The sequence below is a fragment of the Coturnix japonica genome, chromosome 1 (assembly GCF_001577835.2).
Source record: "Coturnix japonica isolate 7356 chromosome 1, Coturnix japonica 2.1, whole genome shotgun sequence".
Lineage (NCBI taxonomy): Eukaryota > Metazoa > Chordata > Aves > Galliformes > Phasianidae > Coturnix > Coturnix japonica.
In genome coordinates this window covers 42571130-42587631 of record NC_029516.1, presented here as the reverse complement: position 1 = coordinate 42587631, position 16502 = coordinate 42571130, and the positions used below count along the sequence as shown (strand labels likewise).

At 39.8% G+C, this 16502-nt stretch overlaps 1 protein-coding gene across 16 annotated transcripts in view; it reads left to right on the top strand.

Annotated features, from left to right (window-relative positions):
- Window positions 1-16502, top strand: part of ANKS1B (ankyrin repeat and sterile alpha motif domain containing 1B) — a 393719-nt gene that overhangs the window by 351791 nt on the left and 25426 nt on the right. For 11 of the 16 annotated variants that reach the window (XM_015858789.2, XM_015858781.2, XM_015858766.2 and 8 more), the window contains 3 exons: window positions 2914-2988; window positions 8483-8611; window positions 13552-13623. In XM_015858789.2, coding sequence (XP_015714275.1) covers window positions 2914-2988; window positions 8483-8611; window positions 13552-13623 — 276 coding nt within the window. The remainder of the gene's footprint in view (window positions 1-2913; window positions 2989-8482; window positions 8612-13551; window positions 13624-16502) is intronic. The other 5 variants (XM_032444026.1, XM_015858799.2, XM_015858825.2 and 2 more) reach the window with 2 other exon arrangements.

Sequence of the window (16502 nt, the reverse complement as noted above, 5' to 3'; positions counted from 1 at the left end):
CTTTTCCTTCTTTTATAGGGCATATGTTTAGGGAACTGAAAATCGGGTGTGTTTGAACTGTAATCCCAACCCTCCCTCCTGCTGCCTATTTCCTGGCCTCAGATGCTCACTTAACCTTTCTCCTTTCCTTGGTTTCTTCCACTTCAGCACAGGGGAATGCAACTCTCACTACTTCTCAGGGGCATTTCATCATTCATTAAAAAAATTCAGCACTTTGAAGGCATAAAATATGCATATAGGAAATGCTAAATATTTTTACAGTGGTGCAAGGAAAAGGTTGGTTTCTGAATTTGAATTCATTAACCTCTGTAAAATTAATGTTCCTTTTGTATGGCATATCAGTACCTTTGCCACTCAAATATTAATGAGTGTGGAACTGTATAATGAGTTTTGCATGGCTGTACTTCCCACTGGCCATTCATATATTCAAGAGACATTCTCATTTGCTGCTGGTCCTTTTTTAATAAATCAAGTCACCTGTACTTAAAGGCAATTTAGTTTAATCCTACATCCTCCAAACCATTAGTCCTGGAGGTAAGAAGCAGAGACCTGGACCCAGAACACTCGTCTCTTGCAGGTGAGTGCTTCAAACATCTGCCTTTATACACTCCTCTTTCTCCAAGGACTTAAAAATAAGAAGGACTTCCCTTCATTTATAATAGGGGTTGAAGACAGCCTGTCTTCTGCTGCTTTAACCCGGGGAGGAGGAAGGTGAAATACGTAGGTGTGAATTCCCTTGGCCAGAGCCAAGCATCAGATTCAGAGCTCCCAGCTCTTGGAGTGAGTGCACCATCCCATGGGGTGCTCTTTGGAACAGGAGGAACTGAGTGGAAAGCACAGCTTGTGTAAAAGGATTAATTCCCTGCCTTTTTTAAAGTGTGGCAGCTTAAAGCTTGCATATGCATTTACTGCAGCATCATGTTACCTATTCCTGAGTTAGCACCAAGGCAGCTGTATCTGTATCTTGTGTTTATTTATACCAGCCACTGGCAGGAGGCACCAGGCACTGCTGCCTAAGGACAGGTCCTCGGGAGAGGCAGAACTGGAGGACAACCTCAAGGTAGTGAGAACGGGCTGTACAGTACAACATCACAGCAGCCCTTTGCCAGTACCTTCAGTGCTGGAGAGAAATGAAATGTCTATTAGTTTGCAGTGCCATGCTGATTTCCTTACCACTTTCAGGACCTCAGCAAGTGCATCCAAACAGCACTGAAGGATGTTTTCTTGGCTGCCAGATGCTTGGGGATGCTGCACCTGGCATGGAAATGCCCTCACTTTTACTCTGTTATTGAAAAGCTGAGGCATAGCATCTGATAAGGAATCACAGTGATGGGCGTGGATGGGGCACCCAGAAGTAAGCTGACATGCCTGACGCATACAGGGGGAAAAAAGATAACTAGTACCAAGTGGTGAAATATCTTAATAGTGTGCAGCAGGAGTAGCTGGAAGGGTGGGTGCTGCTGGCCCTGCACCAAAAACACAAGTAGCAAGTTGCAGAGGGTGAGGCAGCAGGCAGTAAACCAAAGCCGAAGTTTTAATTAACTAATTTAATTAACTAATGCTGTTCAAACATAGAGTCTTGCATGTCCCTAAACAAAAGCAAAGAACTTCAAAAACAAGATAGAGAAGAAGAAATTAACTGGATATGGTAAAATTTAAAAGTTACTGAAGCTGGGGGAAAGGATGTGTGTGCATGCACTTCAAATCATGGAATAAGGGACAAAAGCAACATTAGGCAGCCACCAGCCTGTCTGGCAGCTCAGTAATCTGTCCAAAGGGTGCCACCCTGTTGACCAGAGCTCGTGGCCCAGTCTGCCGGCAGCCAGGTTTCAGGCTGCTAAAGGTATGAGTAAGAGCCCTATTTCTGAGTGGAGTTGCACTTTCAGGGGTTATCTGTTCTGAGCATTGATGCTGAATTCCTGCTGCTGCCAAGGACCAGCAGTGCACACTGTACTGCTGTTAAATTACTGATATATTAATCGCTAGCTATTCTGGATGCTGCAGTTGAATTTTTCATGCATCTTTAGTGCCTTTTGTTGCTGCCTGCCTGAGGTACTGTGGGCAGGTCCTACGTGTAATGCTTTGTTTTAGTTGCCTGGCTACTGTAAAATGCTGTCTTAGCTTTTGCTAAGGTGCCACAGATGCTTTCTTGATGATTGTCTAAACAAAGAAATATGTAACGGATGCTGGTGAACACTGCACTTGCCTAGCACTGTTGCTTTTGCTAGAGATGCTATGGTATGCTTACTTTGCTTGGCCTACTACACACTATCTATAAAACAACACAGAAGGTGAAAAGAAACCTTTCAATTGCGAAGTGGAGCCATGGTCAATACCAAAGGTAATATTATCTGTATCTCTATATGCAAAGGAAATGTTCTTGGAAGGAGATGGTGGCTGACTGCTTCACTCCATTGCAATACATTCTTTTCCGATAATTGTTACAAAGAAAACTAATCTTTCCTGTTGACTATATTGCGACGTTTTTCCCTTCCTCTATTATGAAAGTCTCCAGCAGAGTGGGATTCAAATATTGAAGCTTAATTAGGGGTGTTGACTTCAAACTCCTTCCCTACTGAAAGCTGAAAGTAACCAATATTTCTTTTACTCCCTACATTTGCTGCTTGTGCCTGCATAACTTTATCTCTTTACATCACCAGCACTTGTGACTAAATTGTTTTCTTGTACTCACAGTTTGAAGCCTCTTCTAACATCACTGGATAAGCTGTGTTTCCTCCCAGTCATCCAAAAATATTCTGTCAGCAAATAAAAAAGAAAAAGATATTACTTTTAACAGCTGTTTTACTTCCCTCTTTAATGTTATTGCAAGCCTTTTCTTAATTATTCTTGCCTTTTGGCAGTTGCGGTGCATTAATATTTACAAGATGAGATGTAGTTTTCTGTTTATATTAGCAGTCCTCTGTCTGTGAGATCTGGACCAACCAGAATGCAGGATATCCTTTCTCCTCGATCCATCAGGTTCATAATGTAAGATACAGTGATAAATGGCTATGTTGTCACTCTATGGATGTACAGTCTGTCGCCATGCTGTTCTCTTTGGGTGTCCTGTTGTTGGAATTACAAAACAAAGTTTGTAACCTGTCCACCCTCCCTTGGGACTCTGTGTGCGCGCATCGTGTATCATGCCGTGTGGTCAGCGTATGTTGGCTGTATGATGCGCATACAGGATGTGGAGGTGCCAGCAGCAGTCTTGCTCGGTGGGAGCTTTGATTTCTGTTCCTGGTCTTGTTGTTTGCTCACTTCTTCAAAGCATGAAACAGTGTAAACAGCGCAGTTTGCACAGTTTCGGCCCCACAATGTGTTGTGCTGCCCGTTCTGTCTTAATCTATAGGCTGTGCCCAGCTGAGGAACGTGCTGTGTTTCCAATGGCAGTAAGGCTCTTTTTAGAAATCAGACGTAGTATAGGCAGTGCTTTGAATTTTCATAACTTCTGTGACAAAGCTTCACGTGCTGTGCAAGTGAAATCAGAGTTGGTTATAAATGTACTGCATTGTGGTGAGCACAAGAGGCAGGAGTTCAAACTTGGCCAAGTACCACTGTCCTGGGGATCAGAGTCATAGAATGGCTTAGGTTGGAGGGGACCTTAAATATCATCAAGTTCCAGCCCTCCGCTGTGGGCAGGGCTGCCCTCAGGCTGCCTTGGCCCCATCCGACCTGGCCTTGGGTGTCTCTGGGGGTGGGCACTCACAGCTCTCTGGGCAGACTGTGCTGGTGCTTCACCACCCTACAAGTAAAGAATTCTTTCTTAACATCTAACCTAAAGCTGCCCTCTTTTAGTTTAAAGTGATTCCCCCTTTTCCTGTCACTATTAGACTGTGTAAAAAGTTGGTCCCCCTCCTGCTTGTAAGCTTGTAAGTCATGTCCCGGAAGGCCACAGTGAGGTCTCCTCAGAGGAGGGAGGACCTGTAGATGCTTCTGTTGTATAACTACCTTCTCTCAGTATTTCTGGCAGGGAGGAGCCATTTTGGCTACTGAGCTTTAGTCTTTTAAAAAGTAAGAACACCATGAGCCTATTTCCATAATTTCAAAAAATAAAGATAAAAGCAACTAAGAGGATAATAAAGAAATAATTAGGATTTTTCTGGCCTGCAGAACATTTAAAATTCTCACAGAGTGAAAATTATTAATTTTTCAGCAAAAAGCAGTGTGCCTGTGTGCTCTGATTTACTGTTGTCATGGTAACTGATGCATGTTCCCATAACTAGTCATGAGGCCTCAACAGGTGAAGAGTTACAAGATGTAGGCCTAGATAAAAATGAATATTCTTGTGCCGCTAAAAATCAGGCCTATTTTTCCAAAGCAGGGATGTTTTTTAACTCATCATTTTAATGTAAAGATGAGGCATAAGTTAGATTTTATAGAAGTTGTAGTGAGATTTGACTACCTCTGATCAAGGTGCCTTTAATGCAAGTCAAATATGGTTCTCAGGGAATGAGATGAAGTAGAATAACATGTGCCACAATTGTAAAAATGACCTAATAGTAGTAATCTACTTCTATAGTTCATCTGACAACAAGTATCTGACCCTTCCTAGAGCCCTGAAGTGCACATTCACCCATTTTTTGGGTTACAAAGCACTACAAGGGAATGAGCGATTGGTTTTCAAGTCTGTAACCTTCGTGGCTAAAACTTGTCCCTTTAAAAGCATTGGAACTCATGCGTTCTGGCACCTTGTTTGAAAGAGCTTTGAGATGTAAATTCTATATATGCAAAACGTGGAACAAAACGTCTTTTTTTCTCAAGGTGACTGAAGCCAGCGAGAGGAAAGACACTGGCTAGAGACATGGGGAGGCAGGAAAACCGGAGCACAGGCAGCACAGCAAAAACCACGTGAGGAATTGCACAGCTGTCTGATGAGCTGTGAAGTGAGATGAGGAATAAATGATCTCCTGCCTTTCTACTACTTCAGATAGATTATAAAAAAATCTCCATACCTATATTGTCCCGTAAAAAGTACATAAGCTTAAATGTTTGATTATTTCTTATAATTGCAAATTAAATATTCAAACAAGATAATCCATATCCTATGAGTATTTTTTAAAACTGAGTTGAATATCATAGTTGGTCCCACAAAGCTATTTACAGATGTTTCCACAGTGCTTGAAAATGCTTGGGTGCTTATTAAAGGCCTGAATCTTAGTGCATCAAGCACAAGCTGTTCAACATTTTCTCAGATTTACAACTAGTTGTAATTCGTATTTTTCTGCCCCCATACTTTGTATCAGCTCTTCTGCAGGTCAGAGATGTTCTTGAACCTTTGTATTTTAGCTAGAGTTCATTGCCATCATGACACAATCATAATAATCTAAATCTCAGAGGTTTAGTGTATGACTGCTTTGAGACAGCTGAAGAACTTCTTTTTTCCAATAGAGGTTTTTTGTTTTTAAGCCCAGATGAGATTTCTGAAAAGTATTTCAGCTGCCTTAATGCTATTTAAATGTTTTTCTCCCCCACCCCCCCTCTTCTTTGTTTATTTTATTATATATATATATATATTTATTTATTTTTTTTATTTTTTAACAAAAAGGGAAATCAGATGGGGAATATCTGATAGGAATTATACTTCTAAGCATATTTGGCTTTGGAGAGTATCCTGTTGTAATTCAAACTAAGATCTAAATACAAGTAACAATGCAGTTTAAAAACTGAAGAACTTGAAAACAAGAACTTTAAAAACAAAAGAAGGGAAATGAGATCAGAAGATGTTTCTACTGAATGTAAAAACACACTTTATGTAGCTACAAAAGAAGTTTTTCTGACTCTGTATGACTCTTCATCCTGCTACATCTCCTTTGTCTATCTTAATAACCTGTACTTATGATACTTACGTGTCTGTCCTTGGTCGTTTATCCCTCTGCAAACCATACAGGAGTACATGAAAGGTCTTCAGCTGCAGAAGTCTGTCAGGAACAGCAGAAATTCCCTCTCTTTGCCTTCCCTTAATCTCAGATATATTGTGCATTTAGATCATCCTAGAGGCACATATGGCAGCTGTACCGATTCTGTTTTATGTAGTTTAAAAGGAATACTTGGATGACTGTATGTATTTATAGAGTAGTTAATGGATACAAATGTACAGTCTCCTCACAGGCCCTCTCCAAGTGTGTCATACACTATCGTTATCATCCTGATTTAAGATTATTTCTTGTTTCTTTGTGATTATTGCTGCCTAGCTGCTGTGTTAAATTGAACCAATACAAGAGGTAGTCAGTTTCTCTTGTCACCACACTTCATCTGTAGATAGAAATAATGCAGTTCTCCATGCACTTGCTCCCTTTTGTGTGAATGATATTTAAACTGTAAAATGATGTATTCATTTTACTCCTTATGTACGCTTTTTAACCTTCCAGGAGCGTTCATTTTCTGTACATGAGGAGAGGCACAAGCAGTCCAGCACAATAAAAGGATTTAGACCACTACCCCATGTCCCTTGTTCTGTAGAAATCCTTCTCCTCCCTTACTGCCATATCTGGGCTTCCTCGGTGGAATGACAGATGGTCAAAAGATGTACTTTTATAGTTTCCCTGTCCTGAGTTCACTTTTGTTCCATTGCAATAACCTTTTGCTAATTGGTTAGAATGTACCTCCTGAGATCTGTTTCCTTATACAAAACATGCAGGAGTATGTCTTTACTGGGAGGGAAAAAAAAGAAAAAGAAAAAAAAAAAAAAAAAAAGAAGAAGAAAAAGGATTGTTTCAAGCGTTCCCTTAGTTAGGCCCTGAACACTTCAAAACAAACAGCTCAGCATGCTGTGTGAAGTTGTGATGGGTGTGGTCCACCTTCTCTTGTAGCCAAATGCAATCTACTTACAATGGTGCAAGCCTTTACCCCATGTTTGAAACCATGTTTTATAAGGAGAACTGCTTCTTAAAGAAATCACATTCTCAGTTCAGATTAAATATGGCAAAGGGCTTTATGATTTAGTGGTCAGAAAGATTCATTTCTATGGATATAGAAGGCCAAAACTGGAGAAATTACTACTGCTTCCCTTTTGAGGTTCAAGTAATAGCCAATAGCAAATAGACAACTTAACTAGGCAAAAAAGAAATTGTAATGCTGTATAATTTGTAGATGTACTAATAGTGTCAACATCAAGTAAATTCAACTTGTTTTATGATGTTCACTTGCTTGAAGTTACCATATTGGCAGGGTAATGTTGATGTTTCCAGATTTATCTCTTGCTTTTCATTGCAGAGTTGTGCAAATGTGTGTCATTTCATTATTTTGTGACACATGAAAATGATGTACTTGTTCTGTTTACTCTGTCCTGATTTAATTAGTAGGATGTGATGGTTTGCCAGACTTCAATAAGATTTTTTTTTCATGTGTTTGATGCTTGAATAACTTCTTGATATAAAAGTCTTAACTTCTAGCCATATTGTGTGAAATTATGATATCAGTTTTAATACACATTTTAATGATATTACACACACAGAAAATATACAGATGTATGTGCAGGTAAAGAAAGTAAAATAATCCAACTTAGAATAATCATCTTGAAGAAGGTAAAATAGAGAGAGAAGGAGAAAGGTAGGAATAAGGATCAAGTGCACAAAAGATAGTGAATAGTGGGGGAGTTCTAAGACAGACCAGATGGAGCAAAGTAGAGAGGAGTGGGATTGGTGGCAGAGGAAAGTGGTGTTGGGAAGAGGAGGAAGCTGACATCTATGGGGTCATAGATGGAAGTAACCTCAAAGGATTCAGAGAGTCCAAATGACACTCCAGGTACAGTAAAGCCATGTCTGTAATATGCACTAGCAAGTGAGGCCCAGATGAGGATTACCATGCCATAGGAATTCCTATCCAGCTGCCTGGGTTGACTCTTTTCGGAAGGAAGAGTGCTCTACAAAAGGTTTTGGTGACAAACTACAGTCCTACCCAACTTCAGGAAGACAATCACATATCTCAGTGAGAGTGATGCATGTGAAAGGGCAGTGTTAGTAACTCTACAATGAGACATCAAGAGAAGGTGATCAAAGTAAATATTCATAAAGAGATTAAAGAATGGCTTATGTCTGAGGAGTATATAATACATCTGCAGATGAAAAGAAAGTCTGTTATTTAGCCATTTAGGAAAGTTAGCTATCAGTTATATATGCTGGATAATAGAAAAATTTTTCTTGTAAAACACAGAGCAGAATTTTTGAGTGGCACTTTTGTGCACCTAATTATATTTTTCAAGTGCTCTCATACTCGTACATGTATTGTAAACAGTTATTTTTAAGGAAGACTTTATTCTAAATGTAAATAGATTTAATTATTGTTAAACACCCCCATAGGTGAGTTTGAATTATAAATTAAATTATGAAAAGTGCTGTAACTAAAATAAGTGAATGCAATTTCTACATGGCTCTATATGGATAAAATACTTTAGTGTTAATTGATCACAACAACAGAGGGGTACTTTATAGTGAATTTGACTGCAACATTTTTTTATATCTTGAACAACTGTGATTTTCAGACGGGAGACTGGGGAGAGCCTTCAATTACCTTACGACCTCCAAATGAAGCCACAGCATCAACACCCGTACAATACTGGCAACATCATCCAGAGAAACTCATCTTCCAGTCATGCGATTATAAAGCATTTGTAAGTATTTATAAATTCAGTGATTTGGAGTAGATCTTAGATTTTGATAACTTTTTTTTTTTTCATTTATAATATTTTATCAGTCGCTTTTAATGAGACAAAGTACTTCCTCTGTAAATACTGCAATTGTAATAAGAAACAAGCATGCACAGTACGTTTCACTATGAATTTGGTGATATTTATGGCAACCCACATAGCAATAATGAAAGAGAAATGACACTATCAGTAAGTGTCTAAATGTTGCAGCAGTGACAGTGAGAGCAAACACCCCTACTCCTCTTCCTTTACAAATGCCTGTCTGGTGTTTATATGATAAATAGTAAAACAACGTGATATTGGGATCCTTATATCTACTTTAATGTTCAGTGCATGTTGTTTAAAATAAGTACTGCCTTGCCTGAATTTTATACACTTATCTTTGGGAATTGGAGCTGGGGAAGATGAAGGTCATGGTCTTTAAAGCAGCGATTTACGTCCGTGGGACGAGGGCACATTCCAACATCACATAAATTGATGATGGCTTGAAGTAGCAGTAGTAGTCAGTTCCTTCAGGGCAGGGAGTATTTATTTTTATGTCCCAGTAGCTGTAACTCATTCCCACTTCCCATCTCTGGAGAAATGGAATTGAAGATGATTAGTGCTCTCTGGCTGTTACACATACTTGTGAAAGAGGGAAAGGTCTTCTGAAGTACAAAAAAAGTATCAGTTTTTTTGTTATGTTTTTGTGCCATTTTTTTAATGAAAAACATGTTTCCAAAACCTTGAGTTTGCACTTTTAATGGGGTAGGGCTCATGCTTCTGCAAATCTCAATACGTTACTCAGCTAGCCTATTTCAACTCATACTTTTGGCTTTGCTGGAAAGCACCAGTAAAGTTGCTGAAGGGGGTCTTCCATTCACTTGTGATCTACAACACTGCATTCTCTTGAGTGGTGGGCATCTAATGAAGTAAGCCGACATTTCAAAAAGAAGGGCTCAATGGTTTTAGTGCTTTTAGCATAATAGTTAGGAGCTAACCATTTGTTCTGGATATGGGTTTTAGATCCTCTTCACTTGAAAGGACTTGGATCCACAGTTCTTTTTAGAATAACGCTCTCTTTGCCAAACAATAAGGCATTTCTAGGGAGAACTGGGGCTAATTAAACTGTTCAAAGCATATCCAGAAATATAGAAATTAGGGACTAAGTAAGCACAAGTGACACACAGCCTGGATCCCAACACTGCCAATGAGTGCAGTAACTGTCCATGGTCAATAACTGGAACCGCTCACCTTCCTCAGTCATTCATGTTATTAGGCTTGCTCTCTTCCTGTGAAGCATGTAAAATTGAAAAGGAAGCTTAGTTACTGCTATTTTTTTTTAAAAATATATTTTTCATAGTTATTGAATAAGTCTACTTGAAGAGTACCTCTTATCTCATTACCTGATCCAATGAATTCATGATAGAATGTAATCTTTGCACTAGGTTGACAGGCATGAGTCACTGAAGAAAGGAAGTTGAGATTAGCAGGAAAGAAGTAGTATCCAGCATAGTGGTGATGAAGGTGACATCTTTCTTTCCTAAGGACCATGCATCAATACACCTTCTTAGCTCCTCCAGCTGTAATGTCATGAGCTTTATAGAATAAAAACCTGCACTGGAAGTTGCACTGGCAGCTTTCATTGTATGTGATATCACTCAGTTGAGCTGACATCCTCTACATTGCTCCCACATGCTGTGTGCATTTGAGAAGGAACATTTCTGAAAGAAAAGCAAAATTCCCTCAGAATTTCAGAATCTTCTGACAATTTAATTGTACAGTACCTTTGTGTTTGTTTTTCTGTTCTTCAGTCCACTCTGGCAAGCACTTCAGAATGCCTGCAGCTGAAGATATTTTGCCTTCTTGTTATGCCATGAGCTGAAAAGCACTGTTTTTGGTTTGTCTTTTTTTCCCTGATGCCTGCTCAATCAGTAGCTTTCAGGTTTTTCAAGCAATCCCAAACTGTTTTGCCAAAGCCTGTTAAAAAATAATTTTAAAAGTTGAATTGAACGAAATTCTTCCCAGAAAATGTCAAAGGATTCCAAAGGTCAAACAGCAAAGGGTCCAGAGAAAGATACATTTCAACTTAGTAGGCTTTTCTGTAAATTTCTAATTTCTGAACTTGTTTTAAATTGGTTGCTAATTTGTGATATCAAGCCATCCCATCAAATTAATGCCCAAAGCCCTGTTCATGTCACCGTCAAGGCTCCAGCTGGACTCACAGCTGCTAGGCTTACAAACTTTTCACATCTGCAGTCCTTTAGGAATGTCCTTTATTTGTTCCTTTCTGCCTGTCCTTATCTAGTAGCAGGGTTGTTGCTCACCCTTCTGGTTATAATGCTCTGTAAAGTGTTGCTCACTAATCACCATCTTGGCTACTGTCTACATTGAAACGTAAACACATTTTCTTTTAGGTCAGAGATTGCTGCAGTATGCAGTGTTAACTGGAGGCTTTAAAGAAAGTATCTCAGTCTAGGTCAAGAGAACAGTAGTCTTCCTGTTCTGTTCCAAATTGCTTTCAGCTGTAACAAGTTATTTTTGATCAGTTTTTTGTTTAATGTGAAGCTGTTTCACCCTCTGGTTTGGCTAGATTAGGTAGAAGCATTTAGATTAGAAAAGACCCCCTCAAGATCATCAAGTCTAACAGTCAACCTGAACTACCAAGTCCCATCATTAAACCATATCCCATGCTGCCTTTCAACTTGAACACCCCTAGGGTATTTCTAGGGGATATGAATGTGACAGAATGAAGTGGGCCTGGTAGCAGTGCTGAACTGCAGCATCCTCTGGGAGGAGGCTCATGCCTTTGATATTTGCTCTCTTACTGGAGCTCACCTATCCCTTCCTCAGTAGTGACGTGACATCTCCAGCTCCTGTGTTGTTTACATAGGATGAAAGACTTGAGAGAAGCCATAGCCTTGCAGTGCAATAGGAATGCAAAGAGATATCTGTGTGCTTGGCGAGAAGACAAGCTCTCTGTCATAGAATCATAGAATCCTTAGAGCTGGAAGGGACCTATAAAGGTCATCTAGTCCAACTCCCCTGCAATAAACAGGCACATCCACAGCTCAGAGCCCGATCCAGCCTTGCCTTGAAAATCTCCAGGGACAAAACATCCACCACATCTCTGGGCAACCTGTTCCAGTGCCTCACCACCCTCACTGTAAAATACTTTTTCCTTATATCCAACCTAAATCTATCCTCTCCCCTATTCAGTCACCACAGACCCTGCTAAAGAATCTGTCCCTTTATTTCCCATAGCTCTCCTTTAGATACTGAAAGGCTGCTATTAGGTCTTCCAGAGCATTTTCTTCTCCAGACTGAACAGCCCCAGCTCTCTCAGCCTGTCTTCGTACTGGAGGAGTTCTGTCGTTTAGGTTATTTTTTTTTTGCCTATCTCTGGACATGCTCTAAAAGAACTGTTTCTCCTGTACTGACGACCCCACATCAGGATGCAGTATTGCTGGTGAGGCCTAACCAGCAGAGTTGAGGGGCAGGATCACCTCCCTCAGCCTGCTGGCCTTGCTTCTTTTGATGCACTTTCTGGGCTGCAGGGGCACATGGCTGGATCATGTCCAGCTTGCCATCCACCATTACCTGCAGGTCTTTTTCAGCAAGGCTGCAGTCAACCTTTTCATCCTCCACCTTGTATTGGTAGTAGGTGTTGCTTTGAACCAGGTGCAAGACCTTCCATTTGGATTTGTTGAACTTCAAGAGGTTCAGCTGAGCCCATTGCTCAAGCCTGGCCAGGTTCCTCTGGATGGCATCCCATCACTCTGGTATGTTGACTGCACCCCACAGCTTGGTGTCATCAGCAGACTTGCTGAGAGTGCACTCAACTCCAGTGTCAATGCCCTTGATGAAGATATTAAAAGAATATTGGTCCCGACACTGACCACTCCTCACTGATCTCCATCCAGACACTGAGCCACTGACCACTACTTTCTGGACTAGATCCTGCAGCCAGTTCTTTGTCCACTGACAATCTATCAAATCCATATCTTTCCAATTTGGAGAGAAAGATGATGTGGGGTATTATGTCAAAGACCTTACTGAAGTCAAGATAGAGGACATCAGTGGCTCTTCCCTTGTCACCATAGCTCACTGCCATGACTTTTCAAATATCACTGACTGTGGCTTGGTAGCTACGTCAGTTAATTACACTAGGACTCTGGGATGCATCTCATTGGGTCCCACTGACTTGTAGATGTTCAGGTTTTTCAGGTGGTCATGAACCGCCCTGTTAACAGTAACAAGACCACTCTCCACCAGCTGGCAGGGAGGATGTAGCCAGCTCCATGCCTAGCAGAGCAGCGCAGTTCACTCTTAGTGGAGAGAGGTACTGAGTTCCCAGAGCAACAACTCTAGTGGAGCAGAGCCTGCTGCCAGGGTGTGGAAGCTGCCCACACCAGCACATCACACTGTGCTAGTTTTCACCTCAGGTCTGTTTTCTGTTTACTGTCATTAAGCTCTGTTTGCCCATAATGTAGTTACAGATTGAGTACAAAGAGGTTAGCATCTCTGCCGCCCTTCACATTCATGATTGTACGCAGAGCAATATGAGTTTGGCAGATGGCAGCAAAAGGAAAGCAGATTCTCCATTTTGTAATCAAATGGTGCTTTTTGGATGGAATCTGTAGTGTGTGATTGTTGCTTGAGTGGTGGAGGTGATAAGTTAGAATATTTCAGGTGCTGTTTCCAAGGGCTGTGACTGATTTAACACTGCTGATGCTGTGCATTCCTGTTTCATAGGTTGATTAGAATCATTTTAAGTGATCTGTCAGAGGACTGCAGGGTAAAACCACACGACATTGAACTGTGTGGTATCACTGTGGCTTTTGTGATATTTTTAATGCATTTCTGCTTATATTTGTCTGTTCTGAAATTTCAGCTGTGTGAAGTTTAATGGATTTTTATTTTAGTATTTAGGTTCTATGCTGGTAAAAGAGTTAAGAGGCACAGAATCAACACAGGATGCATGTGCGAAGATGAGGGTAAGTTATTGAATCTACTTCCTTCTTTAATCCTTATAGTATTAAATCATGCTGGCTAGGGATTACTTGCATAGTACTTTATTTGGCCTCATAGTATTCTGTTATGCATTTGTTTTCCTCTGCTGTTGGCATTCAGTAGGGAGCCTGTTGGAATAATAGCAAAATTCGAAGGTAGATTTTATTTTGCACATGATCTAAGAAAAGCAAATACATACATTACGCCCTGTGTTTTCTCTTGAATCTCTGAGACTGTTTCAGAGTACTTGTCACACATTTTAAGCATGCCTAATAAACAGAACTTATCTATAGCTCATATATGATAATAGAGGTTGAATTTACTACATCAAATATGTGCTAGTAAGAATATTAACATGTTTCCAAAGTCATTGTTTTTTACATGACGAGATGTCTACATCATGCAGATGCCTGTACTCACATTAGTATTCTCATGTATTATGAATTGCTGTTGTTTTGGCTGAAGGATGAAAAGGGTACCAATAAAGTTTGATCTATTAGTGGAAAAGTAGTTTGGCTTCCTTCAGTCTTGTAAGGATATGTTATACAGTGGCTCTTTGGCCTGATATTGGTTTCTAGGAAATTACTGAGGTTCAGTCTGTTTCCAGCAAACATACTGCTGCCAGGAACTGAAAACAGCACCAGACCAACTGCATTCCCAATTGTATTTGGCATAAAAAATGCTCATAGTTATAGAGATGGCAAGCATATCGTGGTCTGGCATAATTAATTAATTGTTTGGTGGTCTGTTGATGATGTAAAATTAGGTAGTTGAATGAGTAAAATCCTTTATTTTACGGATCATAAGTCTTTGAAGCAAGATGCCTCTGAGCACTAGGTATGGCATTTGGATTAATTATAAAGCTAGAAGACATGTAAATTTATGCAGTCAGACAGCCATTTTCTATTGGTTATGTATCTACAGTGCTCAGAGTACTGTGCAAGCCATGTAAGCAAAAGGCTGACAGTAATTCATATTTACTAGATTGCCTGAGCATCTATTGTTTCTTGGCTAAGTAAGTGCTAATCATTCTTTACCTGGTCTTAAACAATAACTTGATACAGTGGAGGTCTGCAGTCACATACACTTGTTCTGGGAGATTAACTGAGTCTGCAAGTGTACCATCTTCCATTTCTGTTTTCAAACTGTCTAACATAGCACTTCAGTTTTTTAGGATGCAGATCTTAGGGCAGAATTTGACACCATAGCAGCATATGACATCTTCAGTAAGTTATATGACTGAACTAAGAAGCTAAACATCAAAAAAAAGTCACTCTAAATAATTTATAGCATTTTTAAGATTTTTTTAAATATTCTATGAGCTTGGCAAATTTAAATTATGTACCTGAAAAACTGTTCGGAAACCAGTTTAATTTAAAGGTATTGTGTTTTTTATCCCCATAAAAATGATAAATGCCATACAGGGCGCTTACATAAGCATCATCACTGTATTATTTATGTATATTTTTTACATTCTATTTTGAAACAATTATGCTGAGAGATTTTTTTCCAGTTTGAATGTTTTTTGTTGTTTTTTTGTGTTTGTTTTTTTTTTTATCACAATGATATGTGAATGAAACAATTCTAAATCAGGATTTAATCTATCCTTTGTAGGTAGTCCTTTTTATCATGTTCCTATTCAAATCAGAAGCAAAAAACATTGACTTAATGAGAACAGATTATTATCTTAGGAAAAGTATACCAATGATAAAAACATTTGTTCTTTCCAAAACTTCTTCCCTGTGGATATATTCTGTATGTTGGTGTCTCTGAATAGGTAGCGCAGGTTGTCCCAAGCCACTCTGAACTTTAATGTCATGTTCATTATTGTTAAGTACCACTGAGATGTCATTGAAAATGTGTCTTCTTTCATAGTTATGTTTTACTTTAAATGTGCTGAAAGGGACATTTCATGTACTAAAAAGAACTGAAAAGCTAGCTACATTATCTTACTGCATCTGGTCCCTAATTCTGTCCACTTGTCCAGTCTCACGTGCATAACCTTATTCATCAGTCAGGTTATATGCAAGGCTATATTAATGTGATAGAGCACATTTTCAATTTTTACATTTGTTTTGTTTTTCCATTTATTTGAAAACTATAGCATGTTGAACTTCGTGCTGAAATCTGAAACAAGCTGGGGGAGAAATACATTACCTGAACCTTGTATCTTGTTGGGGTCCTTCCCAAGAAATTTTTAATCTTTCTGGAGTCTGCTAGATAATGATCTTCAAGCAGAGTATATAAACTTGTCTTGGACATCAACCCATCCGTTGTGCTTACCATCATTGTGCTCCAGCAGGACAGATGATGGATTTGCTGGCGAAAAATCATGCAGATGTATTAAACGGAGTTCAGCAAGAGAGTAGGGTGTGCTTTTTGTTCCCACCCAAATGGCAGACCCTTGCAGCCATCCAAAATTATGGATATTTGGCAAGAACTGTGCCTATCACAGGGATTATACTTTTCCAGTCACATATTTGTGCTACAAGAATGGATTTATATTATATGGTTTCCTGTTTGTTTCCAACTATTTTCTTTCACAGACACCCTCTGCAGTCATAGAATCATAGAATCACCATGGTTGGAAAAGACACACAGGATCACCCAGTCCAACCATCCACTCATCACCAATAGCTCCCACTAAACCATGTCCCTCAACACAACATTCAAACGTTCCTTGAACACCTCCAGGGTTAGTGACTCCACCATCTCCCTGGGCAGCCCATTCCACTGCCTGACCACTCTTTCAGAGAAGCAGTATTTCCTAATGTCCAGCCTGAACCTCCCCTGGCGCAGCTTGAAGCCATTCCGACTAGTCCTATTGCCAGTTACACGAGAGAAGAGGCTGACCCCCAGCTCA